General features: G+C 43.0%; 1 protein-coding gene across 2 annotated transcripts in view; it reads left to right on the top strand.

The window, feature by feature from the left end:
* The window catches only part of DOCK5 (dedicator of cytokinesis 5), a 221,829-nt gene that overhangs the window by 168,473 nt on the left and 30,968 nt on the right, over positions 1–22,388 (top strand). For both annotated transcript variants that reach the window (XM_066351933.1, XM_066351942.1), the window contains 10 exons: positions 521–615; positions 2,249–2,327; positions 4,289–4,389; positions 6,842–6,900; positions 7,602–7,756; positions 8,768–8,853; positions 12,332–12,491; positions 13,246–13,283; positions 14,181–14,271; positions 18,206–18,325. In XM_066351933.1, coding sequence (XP_066208030.1) covers positions 521–615; positions 2,249–2,327; positions 4,289–4,389; positions 6,842–6,900; positions 7,602–7,756; positions 8,768–8,853; positions 12,332–12,491; positions 13,246–13,283; positions 14,181–14,271; positions 18,206–18,325 — 984 coding nt within the window. The remainder of the gene's footprint in view (positions 1–520; positions 616–2,248; positions 2,328–4,288; positions 4,390–6,841; positions 6,901–7,601; positions 7,757–8,767; positions 8,854–12,331; positions 12,492–13,245; positions 13,284–14,180; positions 14,272–18,205; positions 18,326–22,388) is intronic.

Genomic DNA, 22,388 nt, shown 5'->3' on the forward strand with positions numbered 1-22,388 from the left:
TGGTTACTTCCTAGAATAGTGAGAGTTGTGACTTTGCTTCTTACTTATAGCATTCTTGTTCTGTTCTCACAATAACAAAGGAGAATTGGACTCAGAATCACGTGAAGGTTCAGTTTCCTCACAATGGCTGGTGAAGTCATTGTCCATGCAGCAGACCTATTAGGAGAACCCTTGGCTTTCAGTGTTGGGTTCAGAACTCCAGATTCTTTCCAGCTCTTCTGCTCCCTTATTTTTGCAACAGTGAGCAAGCTGTTTGCGTTTTCACAGCCACAGTTGTATCATTTGTGAAATATACAGTTTTTTATCCTGTCTTTCTTATCAGAGTATATGATGTAAAGATCATACGATAGCTGTAAAAAATTCTTTGTTATCTCCCAAAATCTTATTAAAGAGCAAGGCTGCTGTTATGGGACTGGGGCCGTTCTTATGATGCCATGTTTCTCCCTAGCCATGTGCCGGGGACAGGCTGGTAAATGCTGCTACCCCAGGCTCACTCCAGCCTATCCTTTGTTCCCTGCAGGATTTCCTCATGGAAACCTTTATCATGTTTAAGGATCTGATTGGAAAGAATGTTTATGCCAAAGATTGGATGGTCATGAATATGACTCAGAGCAGGTAAGACCACCCATGGCAGCCCTGGGGACATTTGACTCTAAATACTGCTGACCCTGGAACCACGTGATTTGAACTGTGTGGGTCCACGTCTAGATGGATTATTTTTTCAGTAAATACAATAAATGTATTTCCTCTTTCCTATGATTTTCTTAATAACATTTTTTTGCTCTAATATACTTTATTTTAAGAATACTTTATATGCTGTGTATAACATACAAAGTATGATTTAATAACTGTCTATGTTACTGATAAGCTTCTGGTCAACAGTAGGGTATTAGTATAATCAGCCCTCTGCATCCGCAATGCTCAACTTCAAATTGAAAATACTAGTTCTGGTCCACAGTTAGTTGAATCCACCAATGTGAAACGTGAGAGTACAAAGGGCTAACTGTAGTTAAGTCTTGGGAGAGTCAGAATTTATATGCGGATGTTTGATGGTGCTCCGAGACAGTGCCCCGAGTTCTGCGTTGTTCAGGGTCACTGTGCTTGGGTCTGGTACCAGCTCTGTGACTCCTGTGATGTGCTGTTACATCTTTTGCCTCACTCCATCATCTGTAAAGCCAGGACCCTCCCACTCCCAGCTCCTGGTGTATTGCTCATGTCCTTGCTTGCACCTGGGTGGCGGCAGAATCCCGTAGTCCCCAGCTCCTCACTGGGTCATCCGCATTGGCTCTCCACGGCGTCTGTTCACAGCTCCATAGAGTCATCATTCTGATGGAGACAAGGGTCCTGGCCCAACCTGCCTTTCTCGCCTCACCTTTTACTCTTTCCCTTTACGTCAGCCCGCACCTCCACCACCCCGGCCACTCGCTGGTCCCTGCACGTGGTCTGTGCTTGCCCACCCACCGCTCTGCCCCTGCCACACCTCCCTCATCCCTGGCCGTCAGCCTGCCACCCTTCCTCGCAGACCTTCTCAGAGGCCAGCCCCACAGGCAGTCTTTCTGGCCTGGATGTCACCTTCTCTTCCTTTGATTTCCTCTACCTCTCTATACCCCCTCATTAAGCTTTCCATATTTTCCATGTTTGTCGGGACATGGTTGCCAATGACCACCAGCAAGTTATAAACATCTTATGACCAGAACAGTCTCGTTTAAGGCAAAACCTATGCCAGTGCTTCATAGTTTCTGGCCCACAACAAACATTTGTTGAATGCAAGTAAAAGGAACCAAACACATATGTTCTATTCGAAGAGTTCCAGAATTGTTGAAAGATCTAAATAAAGTAAATCATTATTCTCACCATTTTTGTTAATGCTACATGGTCCTGATACCTGATTAGAAAAGCCCTGGCCAGCTGCGTACAGGTGAGAGAAAGAGTTTCACAGCCTTGGAAACGGAAGCGTCACTACAGAGGGCAGGCAGCTCTTCTGCATCCCAGGGCTTGTCTTGGCCCCGACCTGCGCTGGCCAAGCTGGGATGCAGCCCGAGTGCTGCTTCTGGTCACTTCTAGAAACTTACCTTCCGTGTCCTCCTCTGCAGACTGTGCTCTGTCATTGGTCTTTAAGAACCTTGATAGATCTACAGGTCATCTGCTACCAACTCCCGGGCTGGCTCACTTTGGTTTTCAACACCCATGGGAAGTGTTCCAGTGAGCATAAAGTTGCCTTTTTTATCCAATTTTTTTCCTCCCCCAGGGTTTTCCTCCGTGCCATAAATCAGTTTTCTGAGGTCCTCACAAGGCGCTTTATGGACCAGGCAAGCTTCGAACTTCAGGTAAGCATGCTGCTCCCTGAGGAGTGCATTGAATTCTCAGCCAAAACAAGAGAACCAGTTCGTTTTGGAAAACATCATTACGGATTTTATCACTTTCAGATGAAAAACCAATTTTCTTATTTTACTTTAAAAGTTTTTTAATTGAATCTAGTTACATTGTTTCATAAAATTACGTAGGTTTCAGGTACACCGTTCTCTGACACACCACCTGCACCCTGCACTGTGTGCTCACCGCTCAGCACCTCTCTGTCACCATCTGTCCCCCGGCCCCTCTTCTTCTTTGTGTCATTCTGCCTTTCCTAACGCACACGTTCTCTTCACTCTGCCCTCTAAACATAATAAAGCAGGGTTTTTCCTTTTTTCTGTAAAACTAATACATGTAAAAAAAAAGTAATAGTAGGAAATATAACTTAGCAAAAAGAAGAAACTTGAAAGATAGACAGCCTTCCCGTGTGCCGTGACAAGCCCAGGTGCATGTGACCACTGGTTTGCGGATGGGCACCGGCACTCCCCCGATCTGCAGACGCTCTGGTTTCTAAAGAGCAGTTTGTATGCACACTTGCTTGAAAGTCCAAAGGGATAACAAAACAGGGACCCCCTAGCTCTACCTTTACTCATTCATGAATTCATTCATTCATCCACCCAATATTAGCGTATTTCTCTGTCCAGAGCCCTAGTGAAGCCACTCATCTAAGCCCTAGTGAAGGCCAGCAGGGCCCTGTTGGCGTGGAGCTCATGGCCAGTGTGCACCTTGCTGGTGAGGTGCTCTGCTGTGTTGTGGGCCTTTGTTGTCCTCAGTCAAATGTTAAAAGTAGAGAGTTGACCCTGTCTGTTGGCTCAGTGGTAGAGTGTCATCCCAGCATGTGGAAGTCCCAGGTTCAATTCCTGGTCAAGGCACACAGAAGAAGCACCCATCTGCTTCTCCAAACCCCTCTCCCCATTCTCTTTCTCTCTCTTCTCCTCCTGCAGCCATGGCTCAAATGTTTTGAGCAGATTGGCCCCAGGCGCTAAGGATGGCTCCATGACTTCTGCCTTAGGTGCTAAAATAGCTTGATTGCCAAGCAATGGATCAATGCCCCAGATGGGCAGAGCATCACCCAGTAGGGGGCTTCCTGGACAGATCCTGGTTGGGGTGCATGTGGGAGTCCATCTCATTGCCTCCCTTCTTCTCATTTAACAGAAAAAAAAGTGAAGAATCAAAGTACAGGAGATGTATAGAGTCACACAGATATGTGTGCACATGTGTGTATCTGTATACGTGTGTGTGTACATGTGCATGCATGTTATATTTGTATATACCTGTGTTTGTGTGGATGCACCAACATGGGACGCACTGTGCAGTTTGAGAACCTATCAATCTACTTCATTTACTTTTTCTGTGATCTCCTCCATAATATTAAAAATCTTCTCACTATTTTTAATGGCTGAATACAGTCCATTGTCTGGCTGGGCTGTGATTTATTTAGCCATATTCTCATGAAAGCATTTGCTTGTTTTCATTCTCTGTTAGGTGAAATAGCACTGGAGGGCCTTCCTGGTTTTATTTTTAAATACCCATGATTTATTTTGCTAGGATGAAGTCCTAAAAGTATTTACTAGTTGAGAAGTTTGGCAAAATTTTAGGGCTTTTGATACACACTGCCAAACTATTTACTATAAATAGGTAGACTTGCTGGCAGGAGTTTGCCTGTATCCTGGGAGGAAATACAAATAGAATAGTTTGGATTTTTTTTTAAAAGAAAAGCATTAGATTAATGTTTGATGTTAAAACTCTCAGGGATAAATAATTGTGCAAGAAAAAAAAAGAAGTCATCTGGATTTTATTTGGTTGTTTTGTTGTTGTTGTTGTTGTTGTTGTTAATCCCTGGCAAGTGACTTATATTGTATGGCACTGTTTTACAATGACCCTTATTGATGTTGTCTTCCATTTCTTTTCACCAATGCAATTAATTTTTGAGCAGCTCTGGAACAACTATTTTAATCTGGCAGTAGTATTCCTCACCCATGAGTCCCTTCAGCTCGAAAACTTCTCTCAAGCCAAACGCAGCAAAATTATAAAAAAGTAAGTGTGTTCTGTCAAACGTCCTCAAGATTGGGCAGGTGATTTTTTTCTATTTCAGAGCAAGATTTTGGGTATCACAGTCATCACTGTTCACAGGCTACCACGTTGTTCGTGAGATAGGTCTTGCAATTATTTCAGAGACCTCAGATTTCCCCAGATTCACATCTCTTTTTCTGAAGACCCCCTTTGTTTTCCCACCACTTGCTGCATTCTTGTTTTAGAATCTGTACAGGGAGAGACAGGGAAGCTGGCCAAGTATTCCCATCTCCGAGAACAGCTCGCCCTCCACTGGCACCTTGTCCAAATTGCAGGCACAGTGCCTTTTAGTCACTAGTACTTTTCATACCTCTCCGTAACATCAGCACAGAAGCCAAGACTAACGCATCCCCTAGGAATTCAGACTGGACTAAGGCAGAGAGTGATGAGTGCTATAGGAAAGCTTTTCATTGTTTTCATCTCAGGCCTGTTTCAGATTCCATTGGAGCCCAGAAACTCAAAGGCTTAAAAGAACTTGAGACTTTTACCGTTGAAAGCCCATGAAATTTTAAGTTTGTTACCCCTTTATGGAATGTCTGGGATGCTAGGCAAATTATTTAGCATCCCTCTTTTTCTGGTTCCACTGAAATTAGTGGCTAGGAGAATGAGATTTAATGATTGTGTTTTCAATGATCAAAGTAAAACTTGTAGGTTTCTTTGTGGGGTGCGTATCAAAAGATAATTGACTTTTAAGGTGGACACCCTAACCTCACTGTTTAGAACATCTTAAAGGACTCTATTTCTTTTGAGGTTAGATTTGATTTTGATTGACTACCATAAATGAAGTTAGTTGGCACCCAATCTGATAAAGTAGCTAGTTAGTATTAATGATTCTGTTTTTGGTCAGTGCCAAGTGTGACTGTCCTTATAATCCATGTAAAACTATACATGTCCAAGGGCAGTGATAACCTTGGGATATAACATTTACATATGTTAAGGTTATAGAAATGTGAATGAACATTTTCAAGATTTCTTATTTTTTAGCAGAAATAGCATCAACAGTATTCTTAAACAATAAGCATAGTTATTGTCCATTATGAGCCAGATAATGACCACATACGGTCACTATCTTTTGTTAAAAGGAAATAGCAAGAGGACATTTTAAATATGATTTTTATACTGGCTTCTGAAAGTATTTCCAGAAGAGGAATTTGAAAAAAAAATGTTTGGCACAGTAGTGGCATGAGTGGAAAATGTAGAACCATGCTTATAGTATTGTCAAAGTCGGTATTAGAGTTCCCTGGTAGGGTGTACAGTAACTGCTTTGACTCACCCTCCTTTTTCAAGCCTCTGTCCTCTGATCTGGTATGTGGTGTTGGGTAGTCCGAAGCATACGTATTCTGTAAGCGACATCCAGGTCATTCTTTGTCACCTCTCTCCCCCCACTGCTTAGATCAATGTTTCTCACTTTTGTTTCTATTCTCGACTGCTATAAGTAACCTTTTTAGAAATTATTTTTCTAATCACACCCCCCCCAATGAAATATTACTCCAACAGATATATGCATCTCTATTTCCATACTGTCTATGTGCCTGTACTTTATTCATTAAAATGGTAGGCTTTTTCTGCCCCTAAGCACAAATTTTTACCCCTTTGGGAACAATACCCCCCTATTGAGAATGCATGTCCGGAGCTTCCCAATGTGGTGTTAGATATGCACCACGCAAATATAAGTATAGAAATTCAGCATGTTTGTTAGACATCAGTCACATCACTGTAGAAATCATCCCTCATGTACCATCCTTTTCTATGATGGGTCTGTTTTATTTCTTTGCCTAATAGCAACCAGAGTGTTTCTCATTCTTCTCCCTCCAATCAATTTGTCTGTCTTCTTCTCGGTTCTTCCTCAGCATGTCCATTGGTCCCTCCTCCTGCTGCTGAAGCCACCCCTCAGCACCATGGGGAGTCACTTCAGTATTGACCTTGTCTCTTTTTTTAAAAGTTTTTTTTTTCTTTACAGGGACAGAGAGAGAGAGTCAGAGAGAAGGATAGATAGGGACAGACAGACAGGAACGGAGGAGATGAGAAGCATCAATCATCAGTTTTTCGTTGCTACACCTTAGTTGTTCATTGATTGCTTTCTCATATGTGCCTTGACTGCGGGCCTTCAGCAGACCAAGTAACCCCTTGCTTGAGCCAGCGACCTTGGGTCTAAGCTGGTGAGCATTTTTTATTTTGCTCAAGCCAGATGAGCCCGCGCTCAAGCTGGCGAGCTTGGGGTCTCGAACCTGGGTCCTCGGCATCCCAGTCCAATGCTCTATCCACTGCACCACCGCCTGGTCAGGCGACCTTGTCTCTTAAAGTGTGGCCTTTGCTCAAAACCTGCTTTAAAGTGACCTAGAGGAAGACAGGCTATTTGTATTTCCTTATTTTATTGTAAGAACTCATCTGCACTGGTTTATGATCTTCTTCCTAGATATGGGGACATGAGGAAGGAAATCGGCTTTAGGATTCGGGATATGTGGTACAACCTGGGTGAGTGTATAACCTGGAATGAACCCCACACAACTCCTGTGTGATGAGCCCATGATAAACTCTTTTTTAATTTAATTCCAATAACCCTAAGATTTATTTGTCTGTGTGTCTGGAAGTGAAAATGGACTTGTTGGTCTATTGTTATGACACCCACTTGTTATCTGAATACAGTATTTAGTCACTCAGTTTTGGGGGGATTTTTTTGTTCTTTTTTTCTTTTATAAGAGTGCTAGAGAAAGCAAGATGGACAGAGATATGAGAAGCATCAACTTATAGTTTTGGCACCTTATATACAACAACTATAGTTGTTCATTGATTGCTTTCTTATATGTGCCTTGACCAGAGGGCTCCAGCTGAGCCAGTGACCCCTTGCTCAAACCAGTGACCTTGGGCTCAAGCCAGCAATCATGGGGCCGTGTTTATGATCCCACACTTAAGCCAGTGACCCTGTACTCAAGCTGGTGAGCCCATGCTCAAGCTGGTAACCTTGGGGTTTCAAACCTCGGTCCGCAGTGTCTCAGGCCAACCCTCTATCCACTGCGCCATTGCCTGATCAGGCGTCACTCAGTTCTGAATTGAGTTGACTTACCCACATACACTTATTCTTTTCTTTTAGGTCCTGTACAGGAAGACTGTAACACTTTAAGCCCAGTGAAATTATATCTTAATATTTTTAAATACCTTTATTACTTTCATTTCAGGTCCCCACAAAATCAAATTCATCCCATCCATGGTGGGTCCCATTCTAGAGGTCACCTTGACCCCTGAAGTAGAGCTCCGGAACGCCACCATCCCCATTTTCTTTGATATGATGCAGTGTGAGTTCAATTTCAGTGGAAATGGCAATTTCCATATGGTAAGAGGTGATAGACCTATAATCTTACTAATGCACATCTAGTCAACTCTTAATTGTCTTTTTTCCATATAGAGAAGCCATAACCTGAATAATACAAACCAAACTTATTCTATAATTTATATTTTACCTGTCATTTTGTAAAACAATTAGAGATAGAAGCAGATATTCCAACCCAGTGAGACCTCTATGCAATCTCTTTGCTATTGTGTTTCCTAAAGCAGCCCTCTGTCTCTGGATCATTAAAATTTGACTCCCTGCATTTTATCCTTTTTGTTGCAATGCAGCTGAGAGACTAAGGCAGTGAATGGAGGGAATGATGCAGCAATCTCTAGTTTAATGACCTCATTGCCTAGTATGTTTTCTCTGTTCATTTTCCTTATCTATATTATATAATAATACTGATGGGGAGATTTTGCAGCTATGCAGTTTTGCAAAATCAGGGGAAAAAAAGCAATCACATTGCCGAGACTGAGACAAGAACCAAAAGTAAAATAGACTATTAGAATCATTAAGCTATTTTTTTATACATAGTTGTAACAGAAAAATAACATTTTGTGTAATTTTTTTTCTACAAATGTGAAGCAAAGGACAAAGTAACATAGGACTACTTTAGGAAAATTTTTTTTTAATTTTAAATTAACATTCCTTTTTTATTGAGACAATTAATTTTAACAAGGTGACATTGATTAATTAGAGTACATAGATTCAGAGAAAACATCTCCAGGTCATTTTGACATTTGATTATGTTGTATATCCATCACCCAAAGTCAAATTGTCTTCCATCACCTTCTATCTGGTTTTCTTTGTGCCCCTCCCCTCCCTACTTTAGAAAATTTTGATAGGGCCTCAATGTGCTGTTAATGAAGAATGTGATGTGTGATCTTTATAAATGCCGAACATAGTTCACAATTAAAAAGGGGTTGGTCCAAATCTACAAAAAACGGCAGGATGTCTCTTGTGTCCCCTGCTAAGACTATGACATTCTCCTGTGAATTTTGACTCTGCTTACAGTTTGAGAATGAGCTGATCACAAGGCTGGACCAAGAGGTGGAAGGGGGCAGAGGAGATGAACAGTACAAGGTCCTTCTGGAAAAATTGTAAGTATTTCCGACACAGAACCTCAAGCTGATGACATCGTCTCGAGATGAAGAAATGAAGGTCTGCACTGCACTTACAGACCCATTGAGTAGTCACAGAGTCATTGGGGTCACCACTTCACACGGTTCTTGGTGGGGTCGATGGAGTTTATACCGTCCACTGCTGTTACTTATTTACTTGATGTGAGTCAGATGTCCATGTTATGCTGGCCAGCTTGGCCATCGAGAGAAGATGATGAAGGGAGGGAAACATGTACAAAACATTTTGCTCATGTTTAAATTGGTGGACTTCACCAAAAGTGATAATACTTCTAATTATAGCTTCAAAGCAGCAATTTCAAGGATAAGAGAAAAAAACATTTTATTTTACTAAGACTTTATTTATTGATTTGAGAGAGAGAGAGAGAGAGAGAGAAAGGATTGGGGGTCAAGGAGTGGGAAGCATCAACTCATAGGTGCTTCTCACATATACCTTGGCAAGCCTAGGGTTCTGAATCGGCAACCTCAGCATTCCAGGTCAATGTTTTGTTTTGTTTTGTTTTGTTTTGACAGAGAGAGGGACAGATAGGGCAGACAGACAGGAAGGGGAAGAGGTGAGAGGCATCAATTCTTTATTGCGGATTTTTAGTTTCTCATTGATTACTTTCTCATGTGTGCCTTGACCGGGGGGCTACAACAGATCGAGTGACCCCTTGCTCAAGCCAGTGACTTTGGGCTCAAGCCAGCCACCATGGGGTTATATCTATGATCCCATGCTCAAGCCAGTGGCCCCATGCTCAAGCCTGATGAGCCTGCACTCAAGCCAGCGACCTTGGGGTTTCAAGCCTGGGTCCTCTACGTCCCAGTCTGACACTCTATCCACTACGCCACTGTCTGGTCAGGCCCAGGTCGACACTTTATCCACTGCGCCACCACAAGCTAGACATCACTTGACATTTTAAAATACCATATGCCTTGGCCCTGGCCGGTTGGCTCAGTGGTAGAGCGTCGGCCTGGCGTGCAGAGGTCCCGGGTTCGATTCCCGGCCAAGACACACAGGAGAAGCGCCCATCTGCTTCTCCACCCCTCCCCCTCTCCTTCCTCTGTCTCTCTCTTCCCCTCCCGCAGCCGAGGCTCCATTGGAGCAAAGATGGCCCGGGCGCTGGGGATGGCTCCTTGGCCTCTGCCCCAGGTGCTAGAGTGGCTCTGGTCGCAACAGAGCGACGTCCTGGAGGGGCAGAGCATCGCCCCCTGGTGGGCAGAGCGTCGCCCCCTGGTGGGCATGCCGGGTGGATCCCGGTCGGGCGCATGTGGGAGTCTGACTGTCTCTCCCCATTTCCAGCTTCAGAAAAATACAAAAAAAAAATAAATAAATAAAATACCATATGCCTTTAAAGGACCTCTAAGAACACCAATGACATCTCCAGTCAGATTGGTGTTTTCACTGCCTTCCCCCCCAACCCCAATCCAACATCCATTCCCTGTGTGTGCATACATTAGCACCCCTACTCCCCACCCACCCTACCTGTACCCCCACAGACTTTCACCCGTCATCCATCCTCCTGCCCTCTTAACCCTCCTTTGTATGTCGGGAGTTACCATATAAAAAGAGTGGTTGAAATAAAAAGAGTGGTTGAAAACACTTGCATGTTGGCATCAGCAAGAGATTAGGCTTAAATCCTGTTTTCTCCACATTCTAGGAGTTTCCCTTTGGGCAAGTGATGTAGCCTACCCAACACCTCATTGTTTTCATCACAATAATAGGCTCTATATTTCGACACTGTAGTAAGGAAGAATTGAAGTAATTCATTTTCATAGCATCTGTTACAGGTTTCAAATTGCTCTGGTGTATATACCAGTTACTATGTATTATTATTATTCTCTTTAGTTCCTCCCATCATAAGGGGGTTTACCTGCTCTGTCTTGTGTTCTCTGAACTTTTATGATACTGATCAACTTGCAAGTGTGCATGGGTCACTTCATTTTCACCTGCTTCATGGGAGTGTTGTGCACCAGACTGTGCTTGAAGACAAGTCTCCCAACTTTCTTTTTTTTTTTTTAAGATATTTTTAAGGAACCAGCACCCTGGTTACTTAGAAATGAATTGATGATTCATCTGTATTTTAAAGAACTAGAAGTTCTTCTCATGTTGTTTTTAATAGCTAAGACCTTTTGTTGATCTTTTTATCCTACTTCCATTCTCTGCCTGTTCAAACGGGTGTCAGGCCGCCCAGCAGATCACTTTGACAATTCTGATCTTGAACCAGAATTAAATGGAGAAATCACACACACACATGCTAAACATGCTCAACATATTTAAAAATGGTAAACTACTCATTTTTTTGTCCTATTGCTGATTTTTTACAAAAATATCTTATTTTGTTTTCTTCATTCTTCCTGGATCACTGTCTCAGAAAAACACGACCGCTCAGATCTCTGGTGCGAAGAATAATCCTAGAGTCTGGACTAATTCTTTGAACACATCTCTTCCTCTTCATTCTCTGTTGTTCCCCAAGTTTTCATCTAATATCTAATCTCAGAAGCTCCTATAGAAGCTTTGCTCTGTTTGGGTCCAAAGAAAGAGGATTTAGATAAAAAAGTTAGCCTCAGTCTTATTTACAACTCTTCATTCCCCACCACCACTCAGCAAAAGAACACTTTTATCTGAAGAGCAAGAGTCTGGATGTGGTGTAGGCTCCTCATTCCTCTAGGCTCATCAGTCACACAGGATTTCCAGAATGCCCCAGGATGCCAAGAGGCGCTAGGCTCTAGGGCAGGGGTCTCAAACTCGCGGCCCGCCGAACAATTTTGTGCGGCCTGCAGACTAATCCACGAAGTTCAAAATATTTTGGATAAAATTAAGTAAGCCTTGGGGCCTACTTGTATTTTTCATTTCTCTAGCATCCTAGCTAGATATTAGCTTAGTTAACAGCAGTTGTGATGCGAACTACAGTTTCTGGTCGTTTTGTGACACTGAATAAACTGCATGTACGATTGTGCTTGTTGTACTGATTTTTTTTTTGTTTTCAACTGCAGTGAGAAAAGTGTTGCGTAACAGTTGCCTTTTGTAGACCTAGTGCGGCCCGCCGAACGGCTGTGATCTTGCTCTGCGGCCCACATGCTGAGTTGAGTTTGAGACCCCTGCTCTAGGGAGAATAAAGATGTAGAAAAGATGGTCTCTTTCAACTTGAGCAGAGTGACCAGAGAGTGTATACAGACCTTTTGGGCAAAGGTTCCTGTTTTTTGTGGTATTGACAAGAAAACAAAAGCAACAAAAATACAGATAGAAGTTCCAGGAAGGGTGTGGTAGGCAAGGACTCTAAGTGATGGTGTGCTGAGCTGAAGCTCCAAAGAAAACATGGAATATGGCCTAACTGTGTGGTGGTGGGGTGGGAGGTCTCCTCACCTGGTGCCCCTGCTGCTAGGACCTAGGACAGCGCTCCTCTGGTTTTGGAATGCAGTGAGACAAAGGCATGTGTCTCTCCCTCCACCCCTCCAGGCTTCTAGAGCATTGCCGGAAGCATAAGTACCTCTCTAGCTCTGGGGAAATTTTCGCGCGCCTAGTCAGCAGCCTCTTAGAGAACCTCCTGGACTACAGGACCATCATCATGCACGATGAAAGCAAGGAAAACCGGATGAGCTGCACAGTCAATGTGCTGGTAGGTGCCAAGCCCCTGGGGTGTGGAGGGCACTGCAGGCCGCCCTGCACCCACTTAAGCAGCTCTGTGTAGATCTCACAGGCACGAAGGAGGTCTGGGGCCACCTTTGTGGTGAGTCTGATGGGAGCAGCCATCTTACCATTAGACTAGCAGACACCAGCAGACACAGACCTAGAGGATAAACTTGGAAACAGGGATGGAAAATGCAGCCTGACCTCTTCCTCTTTCTAAGGGCCATCCGCAGTCTGTTTCTCTGCCAAATTGTTTACATGTGGTTGCTTGACTGTTGGACTTATGGGGCACAGGTGAACATGTGTGAGAACCAGGACATATACCATGAGTAGAGTGTTAGTGCCTGAAACCCTCGTGGTGGTAGAACATTTCCCTCTTGTCTTTCCCTGGACATATGTGTCTGGAACTTCAGAGCTCAGAGGTTATGGTTGCCACTCCTCAGGTAACTATAAACTGAGATCCTACTCCCCTGTTGGCCTGAGAAAGCAGAGTATCAGGTGACTTGAGTAAAAATCTGTTCTCTTAGAGGGTTCCCTCAAGTTACTCAAGCATGGTCCTAAAAAATTCTTTGACCCACCTTCTTTATAAACTGTCCTGTCATTTCCCTTGCTAGAAAATCTGTTAAAAGAAAATAAACTCTGAAGAGGTGACACCATTGAAAAGCAAAAGTAGCTATTGGCCATTTTCATGGCAAACTAGGCAGTAACTCTTGATTGACATTGTATTTTGGACTTTTCTATAGAATTTTTATAAAGAAAAGAGAGAAGACATATACATAAGGTAAGCTGAAGGGGATGTCTGCTTTTTCTATTTATGTCATGGCTTTATTATTTAATGTTTTTCAAACAGTAAATACTAAGCCCCAAACCCATGCTTGCTGGTTTGAGAGAACCAGAAAGTATGTGATCTTCCCCAAAAGGGTAAGCTTTTTAGACAGATGCATAATAAGTACCATACGAGGGCATGCATAGGGAGGTTGGGGTTGGGATTCCAAGGAAGGATGGAAGATGCTGGCCAAGGTGATCAGGAAGGTCTGCCCAGGGAAAGACATGGAAATTTGCCTTCTGTCAAGAAATGTGAGCCTGAAGTTCAGGAATCCCTGGATGTGGGACACAATTGGACATATATTACGTGCATTTTCTTGGAGAGAGATTCCATAGCTCTTATTAGCTTCCCAAAGGGGTTCACGGCATAAAAATAAATAAGTATACATCATTGCCTTCAACGAAAAGCATAAAGTAGAGGCCCTGGCTGGTTAGATCAGTTGGTTACAGCATTGTCTTGAATCACCAAGGTTGTGGGTTTGGTCCCTGGTCAGGGCACATACGGGAAGCAACCAAAAGTGTACAACTAAGTTACTAAGTAGAACAATAAGTAGAACAAAATAAATGCTCTCTATATATATATCTATTACTATCTCCCAGAATTCCCCCCCTCTCTAAAATCAATCAACCAAAACCAAAAAGAATATTAAGCAGAGTATATGGAGTAGGAAAGACAGGTGGGAGGCAGCACCAAGGGTTATAGAAATAGGAAGGTAGGAGGGAAGGGATTCCTTTGCCCAAGAGAAAGGAGTAAAGAAAGAAAAGATGAGAAAGCAGGCTACGGCTTGGTTGTGCAATGAGCTAATGCTGGATCGGCTTCCTAGCGGCAAACCCCCCCTCTCATTCTTACCAGGTACTTGTACAAGCTGCGGGATTTGCACCATGACTGTGATAACTACACAGAAGCTGCCTACACACTGCTCTTGCACGCTGAGCTTCTGCAGGTAAGTGGTTCAGGCCTGTTCATTTCAACACCAGAGGACAAAATGCTACGTGGCGACTGTGAACTCCTTTGAGACGAAACCCTGCTAGCTTCGTGATTGTGATGGGAATGATCCCTAGTCAAGGGAGAGCCTTTCATTTATTTATTTATGTATTTATTTCTTTTTCTATTTTCCAAAGTGAGAATCAGGGCAGGAGAGGGGGGCAGACAGACGGACTCCCGCATGCTCCCAACCAGGATCCACCCAGCATGCCCACCAGCGGGTGATGCTCTGCCCCTCTGGGGCGTCACTCCGCTGTAATCAGAGCCATTCCAACACCTGAGGCAGAAGTCATGAAGCCGTCCTCAGCGCCCGGGCCAACTTTGCTCCAATGGAGCCTTGGCTACAGGAGGGGAAGAGAGAGACAGAGAGGAAGGAGAGGGGGAAGGGTGGAGAAGCAGATGGGCGCTTCTCCTGTGTGCCCTGGCCAGGAATCGAACCTGGGACTTTTACACACCAAGCCGACGCTCTACCACTGAACCAACCAGCCAGGGCCCATCCAATAATATTTTTATCCTTTATATAGACAAAGCCTATTTTCAGATCAAAGTTGAGAAAATGTCAGATATCACGAAATGAGGGCATAAAAAGTGCCTGACATGTGGTGGCACAGTGGATAAAGCGTCAACCTGGAATGCTGAAAGTCGCTGGTTCAAAACCCTGGGCTTGCCTGGTCAAGGCACATATAGGAGTTGATGCTTCTTGCTCCTCCCCTCCCTCCCTCTCTCTCTTCTTTTCAATGAATAAATAAAATCATTTTTAAATAAAAGAAGTAATTTCATTGATTTTTAAAATCCTTAGGAAGCAGAATACAACTTAGAGGCCCCTAATAATTGACACTGTAATTGAAGAATTAAACATCCATTGCTTAATATATGTAAAATATTTGTACAACTGCAGAGACAAGAGTTGTAAGTAAATATAGTGCCACAGAAGTAGTTTTCTATTTAGAATCACCCAGTAAGTAAAATTATAGCACGTTGTGGATGTAGATACATCTATACGTAATGGATCTCAAACAGTTGTTTCTGGCTCTGACTACTCCTCCAACTTCAGATGCACGGATAGCCTGTTCTTTCAGCATCAACCTTTCAGTGACTATGCGACAACACAGTGTCACATGTCAGTGACAGAAGCTCTGGTTTTTCACCATTCTCTTGGATCTGTCCCTTCCCTTCCTTTCTTCCTGTTTCGTGAAGGGCACCACCATCTACCCAGTTGCTTGGGCAAATACCTGTGTTCATCTTTTAATCACTCCTTCCCACATTTTCTACCAGCAAGAATTGTGGACCTTGTGTCCAAAAGTTGTCCTTAAGGTCTCCACTTTTTAAAAAAGTTTTGATATAATTGACATACAACATTTTGTCCATTTAAGGTGCACACATGTGGACTTGATACATTTATATATTGTAATAGGATTGCTACCAGTAGCTAACACTTCTATCATGTCACATAATTATCATTTCTTTCTTTTTGTGGTGGGAGCAATTACGATGTAGTCTCTTAGAAGCTTTGAAGTTTATAGTACAGTATTATCTGTAATCACTATGCTGTGTGTTAGATCTTTGGGACCTATTTGTCTACTGGCTACAAGTTTGTCACCTTAAACTGAATCTCCCCAATTCCACCCCCTCACACTCCCTAGTAACCACTAGGAGCCATCATGAATGTTGGCTTTTTAGATTCCTAATCACACAGTACTTGTCCTTCTCTGTCTGGCTTAGCTTACTTAACATCATGCCTCCCAGGTCCATCCATGCTGTCACAGATGGCAGGACTTCCTTCTTTCTCATGGCTGAGTAATTCTATCATGTATGTACAAACATGTCTATTCATCCATCTACTGACAGACCCTTAGGTTGTTTTCATGTCTTTACTATTGTGAATAATGCTGCAGTGAATGTGGGAGTGCAGGTCTCTCTTCTATATCTTGTTGTCATTTCTAACCACTTTAAGCTGGTCCAAGCTACCATTGTCTCTCCCCTAGAGAGCTACAGTAGCCTCTGCCGCATCCTCCTGTCTCCATGCTTGCTTACCCAGCATTTAATTTTCTTGTATAATTTAATTTTTATTTTATACTAAAATAATACATGTACACTTTTCTCAGCTTTATAATTAAAACAGGGATCCTCTGCCTCGCCACTTTCCTTAGGCAGCTGTTCACAATTCATATTCAAGTTCCAGGCACTAAAACACTTTTTGTGTATGGGTTAGGGAGGAGGGCTTGTTGACTGTGGGATGATCAGAAAGAAACCCTGGTTTCCATAACCATAGATCTTTTTATTTGTGCTGCTCAGAAAATTAAATTCTCCCATCCTGGCTTAGTAAGGCATGAGGTATAGATGTAGCTTTTTACCCAGATAGCTACTCACTAGGGATGTAATCCACATTTTCCTCCTTGGTACGAGATTCCTTCTTTATCATGTAGTAAATCCCTATACAGAGAGAGAAGAGTCTGTTTTTCAATTTTTGCCTGGGTCCCTGTCTGTGTCAGTGCCACATTCTTTTTTTTTTTGTTTTGTTTTTGTTTTTGTTTTTGTATTTTTCTGAAGCTGGAAATGGGGAGAGACAGTCAGACAGACTCCCGCATGCACCCGACCGGGATCCACCCGCCACGCCCACCAGGGGCGTCGCTCTGCCGCGACCTGAGTCACTCTAGCGCCTGGGGCAGAGGCCAAGGAGCCATCCCCAGCGCCCGGGCCATCTTTGCTCCAATGGAGCTTTGGCTGCGGGAGGGGAAGAGAGAGACAGAGAGGAAGGGCGGGGGGGAGAAGCAAATGGGCGCTTCTCCTATGTGCCCTGGTCGGGAATCGAACCTGGGTCCCCCGCATGCCAGGCCGACGCTCTACCGCTGAGCCAACCGGCCAGGGCCCACATTCTTTTAATTATTAATTCTTTATAGTATGTTTTATTACCTGGTAATTAATAAAACTATGTTCATTGCTCTTTTTTTCAGAGTCTTCCACCTGTTTCTTTTTGCTTTTTTTTTCACATGGGCTTTGGAATCATACATTAACACTAAAAATTTTAATTTAGGGAAACTTTCCATGTTTATGAAATAGCATTTTCCTGTCCAAGAGCATGGTGTGGCTTTCTACTCGTCCAAGTCAGCTTTTGTGCCCTTCCATGGTGTGTTAAAGCTCTCCATAAAGAAGTCCTGCATGTTCCCTGTTATGTTGATTCTCAGATATCTTTTCTTTTTTATTGAATTATGGTAAAATTCACATCACTTGAAATGTTCCATCTTAATCATTTTTAAGTGTATGGTTCTGTGGCATTGAACACATTCACACTGTTGTGCCTGAATACCTTATCAGTTTTTATTTATTCTTGTTGGATTGTTTTCTTCTAATGTCTTCAGCAAGGTTATCTATTTTTGTGAAATCTCTCTGAATTATTTCCAAATATGTCCATCTGTTATCCCACTAATTGACTGACTTCTCTGTATTTATGGTAGGTCTTCACTGGGCACCTTTTGTACAAGCATTGATTGTGAAGAATACAGTCACTGTTTGTGCATGGTGATAGTTCTACCCCTCCTTTCCATTTTTGTACTTCTGCTCTGCTCTCTCTTCTGTCTGGCTGTGTGGTCATTCTAGTCCAGCAGGCTTCACACTGGTTGGCGACCTCACCAGTTCCTGGCAGTCACAGGGTTGCTCACATGTGTGTCCAGTCAGTGTGGTGCTTGTTTAAGAGTCGGCTTATATTATATCTGTATGCAATTTTTTGTGCTTAATAAATAACCTGAAATACCATATGGATGAGTCACGGATATATGCAAATATTTCTGTGACTTTTTTTTTCTGTGACTTTTTTAAGCTAAGTATCTGTTAATTGCCTTTAAGTAATTGAATTAACTGATATGTTGCATTAATGTCTTTTGTTGGCTTTTCAGTGGTCAGACAAGCCTTGTGCCCCCCATTTGCTTCAGAGGGACAGTTACTACGTTTACACCCAGCAGGAGCTGAAAGAGAAGCTGTATCAGGAAATCATATCCTATTTTGACAAAGGCAAAGTGAGTGTTGGGTCATTGGTCTCATATTGGGCAAGGAAGACCATGACAGCAATATTGAGTACACTTCCGGTGCTGACCAGCCACTGTGCAGAATGCACAGGTTAAGGACATGGCCAACAAGACAGCCCTTGCTTCAGAGATAAGCCACTGTCCAGGGTCCCCTGGCCACCCACATCTCTGACCAATGGACAGTAGATTGGAGGAGAGTCCTATGACCCTCTCAGGTTTGATAATGTGCTGGAACAACTCACAAAACTCAGTGAAATGCTGTATTTGCAATTAGAGTTTTATCTTAAAGGACACAGTTTAGGAGCAGCTGAATGAAGAAATACGTTGGCAGGGCCTGGGGGAGGGGGATCCCAGACACAGAGCATCTATTTCCTCCCGCCATGGATTCAGAGCACATCACCCTCCAGGGCAACTGATGTGTTCCCCAATGGGGAGCTCACTTGAGCCGTTAGCTGGAGTTTTTATTAAGGTTTTATTATGTAGGCTTGATTGACTGAATCACTGACCTCATGAATAAACTCCATCTCCCTTTAGATCTGGCTAATCTCATATAGTTCAAGGCCCCAAGCCCTCTAACCACATGGGTGGTTTTTCTGACAGAGGGCCCACATGAGTCACCTCAGTAGCATAAACTCAGGTGTGGTTGGAGGTTCCATCATGAATAACCAAGACACTCCCAACACGGGGGAAATTCCAAGGGTTTAGGAGCTTCCTCTCAGGACTCAGGACAAAAACCAGACAAATTCCTCATTATACAGTAATCACTCATGACTTACTGTTTATTATTCCCATGTGTACCTTTGAACCCTGGTATTTTCAATAGGAGAGAAAATGAACAGATAAATTAATGTAAGAAAGGTAATAAAGATCAGTTAACTTGAGGACACTTAACCCAGTGGAAAATACAAGGGAGCAGTCTCCACTCTCCATCATTGTAATTTTCCCCTTAAATATCTCTCAGAGCCAGAAACTAGTCCTGTCACTCTCAGTGTATTGTCTAGAGATCCTTTGCTAATACCTGGTACACATCCCGTACCCAGATTGCTACATTCCCGACACAATGGGCTGTAAATAACAAGCAACTTAGAAGCCTACAGGGGTGTGAAGGTAAAATAAACATAGCCACTGGGCTGGGAACTTGTGACGTTTGTGGTCAACTGGAGAAAGCATGTCCATCTGAAAGGCTTTTAAATTTCTGTTTAATTTTCTTTTCTTTTTTTTTTTTTTTTTTTTTACAGAGACAGAGAGTCAGAGAGAGGGATAGACAGGGACAGACAGACAGGAACGGAGAGAGGAGAAGCATCAATCATTAGTTTTTTGTTGCGTGTTGCAACACCTTAGTTGTTCACTGATCACTCTCTCATACGTGCCTTGACCGCGGGCCTTCAGCAGAGCGAGTAACCCCTTGCTCGAGCCAGTGACCTTGGGCTCAAGTTGGTGAGCTTTTGCTCAAACCAGATGAGCCCACGCTCAAGCTGGCAACCTCGGGGTCTAGAACCTGGGTCTTCCACATCCCAGTCCAACGCTCTATCCATTGCGCCACCTCCTGGTCAAGCTCTTTTTAATTTAATGAAGAAAAATACATAGAAAGAGTTGAAAGGCGGGAAACTGCATCTGCTATCCAAACAAAACAGATCTCATTTTGATTAGCTTTAGAGTTATGGAGAGTTCTCTTGGACTGCCACATCCAGCCACCCTTCCTTTTTTTTTTAAGATGGTTTTTTTTGTTTGTTTGTTTGTTTTGTTGTTTGTTGTTTGTTTGGGTTTTGTTTTTTTTTTTTGGTTTTTTTGTATTTTTCTGAAGTTGGAAATGGGGAGGCAGTCAGACTCCCGCATGCGCCCGACTAGGATCCACCCGGCATGCCCACCAGGGGACGATGCTCTGCCCATCTGGGACGTTGCTCTTTTGCAACCAGGGCCATTCTAGTGCCTGAGGCAGAGGCCATGGAGCCATCCTCAGCGCCTGGGCCAACTTTGCTCCAATGGATCCTTGGCTGCAGGAGGGGAAGAGAGAGACAGAGAGGAAGGAGAGGGGGAGGGGTGGAGAAGCAGATGGGCGCTTCTCCTGTGTGCCCTGGCCGGGAATCGATCCTGGGACTCCTGCACACCAGGCCAATGCTCTACCACCCAGCCAAGCGGCCAAGGCCACCCTTTCATTTTTTATCAGTGAAACCTGTTGGTTAAATGAATTAATAAGTCAAATAATCATTATGATAAAATAGCTACCATCTATTTAGTGCTAGTTTCTGTTTTGGGTGATTTCCAGACGTTTTTCCTAATTAATTCTCCTTATAACCCTACCAGATAGATTTTATCTGTTTTACAAATGAAGATTTTTTTTTTAAGTCAGAGAGAGGGACAGATAAGGACAGACAGACAGAAAGAAGGTAGATGAAATGCATCAATTCTTTGTTGTGGCACCTTAATTGTTCGTTGATTGCTTTCTCATATGTGCCTTGACTGGGAGGCTACAGTAGAGCGAGTGACCCCTTGCTCAAGCCAGTGACCTTGGGCTTCAAGCCAGTGACCTTGAGCTCAAGCCAACAACCATGAGACTGTGGCGGTGATCCCATTTTCAAGCTGGTAAGCCTGCACTCAAGCTGGCAACCTTCGGGTTCCAAACCTGGGACCTCAGCTTCCCAGATCAATGCTCTATCCAACTGTGCTACCACTGGTCAGACCAGATGAAGAACTTAAGGCTCAGAGAGTGAGTATATTTGTTTAGACATTTTGATCTTTGCACCCCTTTACTCTCTTAACAATCACTGAGGACCCCAGAGAACTTTTGTTCACGTGGATTGTATCTATTGCTTCTTATACTCTTAGAAACTATTACAATTTTTTAGTGTGTACTTATTCTTTTAACAATGATAGTAAGCCTATTGCCAGTTTAGATAAATGTAGTAAGCCTATTGCCAGTTTAGATAAAATTATACCTATTTTTTAAAAACTACTATATGTTCCAAAGTTTTGGCCATAGGAGTAGTGTTTAACATGTTTGCAAATTTCTTTAATATCTGGCTTTGTAAAAGACAACTGGATTCTCATTTTTGCTTCTGCATTTGTTCTATTGTGATTTCACATATTCAGTAGCCTCTGGGAAACTCCTCTGTGTACTCATGAGAGAATGAACATTGACAAAAGACAATAATATTAGTATTATTAAGAAGATAATTTGAGCCCTGGTCAGGTCGCTCAGTTGTTGTCCCGCTATGCCAAGGTTGTGGGTTCTATCCCCAGTCAGGAAACATACACAGATCAACCAATGAGTGCATAAATAAGTGGAACAGAAAATCATCGTTTCTCTTGTTCTTCTTTCTCTAAAAATCAACTAATAAATAAAAATTTTTTAAAAATAAGATATTTGACCTCAGAGACCACCTGAAATGGTCTTAGGAACCCTTAGAGACTAGGGACCACACTCAGAGAACTGCTGTGCTAGGCTGTCTCCCTGTCCCTTACATTACTTGGCATTTGGTGAAATCAGGAGAGGATTCAGCCACTGATGCTATTGACTGACTTCCTTTACCAGGCCCATCTGATCTGGAATAATTTCTATACAACACCTTTCAGAGCTTTCCCAGTGACCAAGACCCTGAAACCGGAGGGATACATTTGGCAAAAGATGGTTTTTAAAGATTTCATTTTAAAATGATTTATAGCTGTATGTGAACTGCACACACATTTATTCAGCAGCCAGAAACAATGGAGCATAGCTCCTGGCTGGTAAGAACAGAGTAGGAAATTACCAGAGGTTGTGTAACTAACAGTGTCCACATAAGAGAGATGTTATGAAATACCAAAAAGAACAGAGGGATCAATCTGGGTTGCTGGCCTCAGATACCAAATATGTGTATTAAGCTGTAACTTGCACAGTCATGAATGCTCCAAAGCATTTCCTAAAACTCTCTTTGACTAAGTAGATGTATAGCTGGAAGTAGAAAAATCATTGCCCTAGAGATTGCTGGCTGGCTAACCCCTGGTACATAGTTCCCCACATTTCACACAACAGAACGGTTAGCCTTTCTTTCATTCCCCCTTCTCCCAATCAGCC

The sequence above is a fragment of the Saccopteryx leptura genome, chromosome 1, assembly GCF_036850995.1.
Source record: "Saccopteryx leptura isolate mSacLep1 chromosome 1, mSacLep1_pri_phased_curated, whole genome shotgun sequence".
NCBI classification, from domain to species: domain Eukaryota; kingdom Metazoa; phylum Chordata; class Mammalia; order Chiroptera; family Emballonuridae; genus Saccopteryx; species Saccopteryx leptura.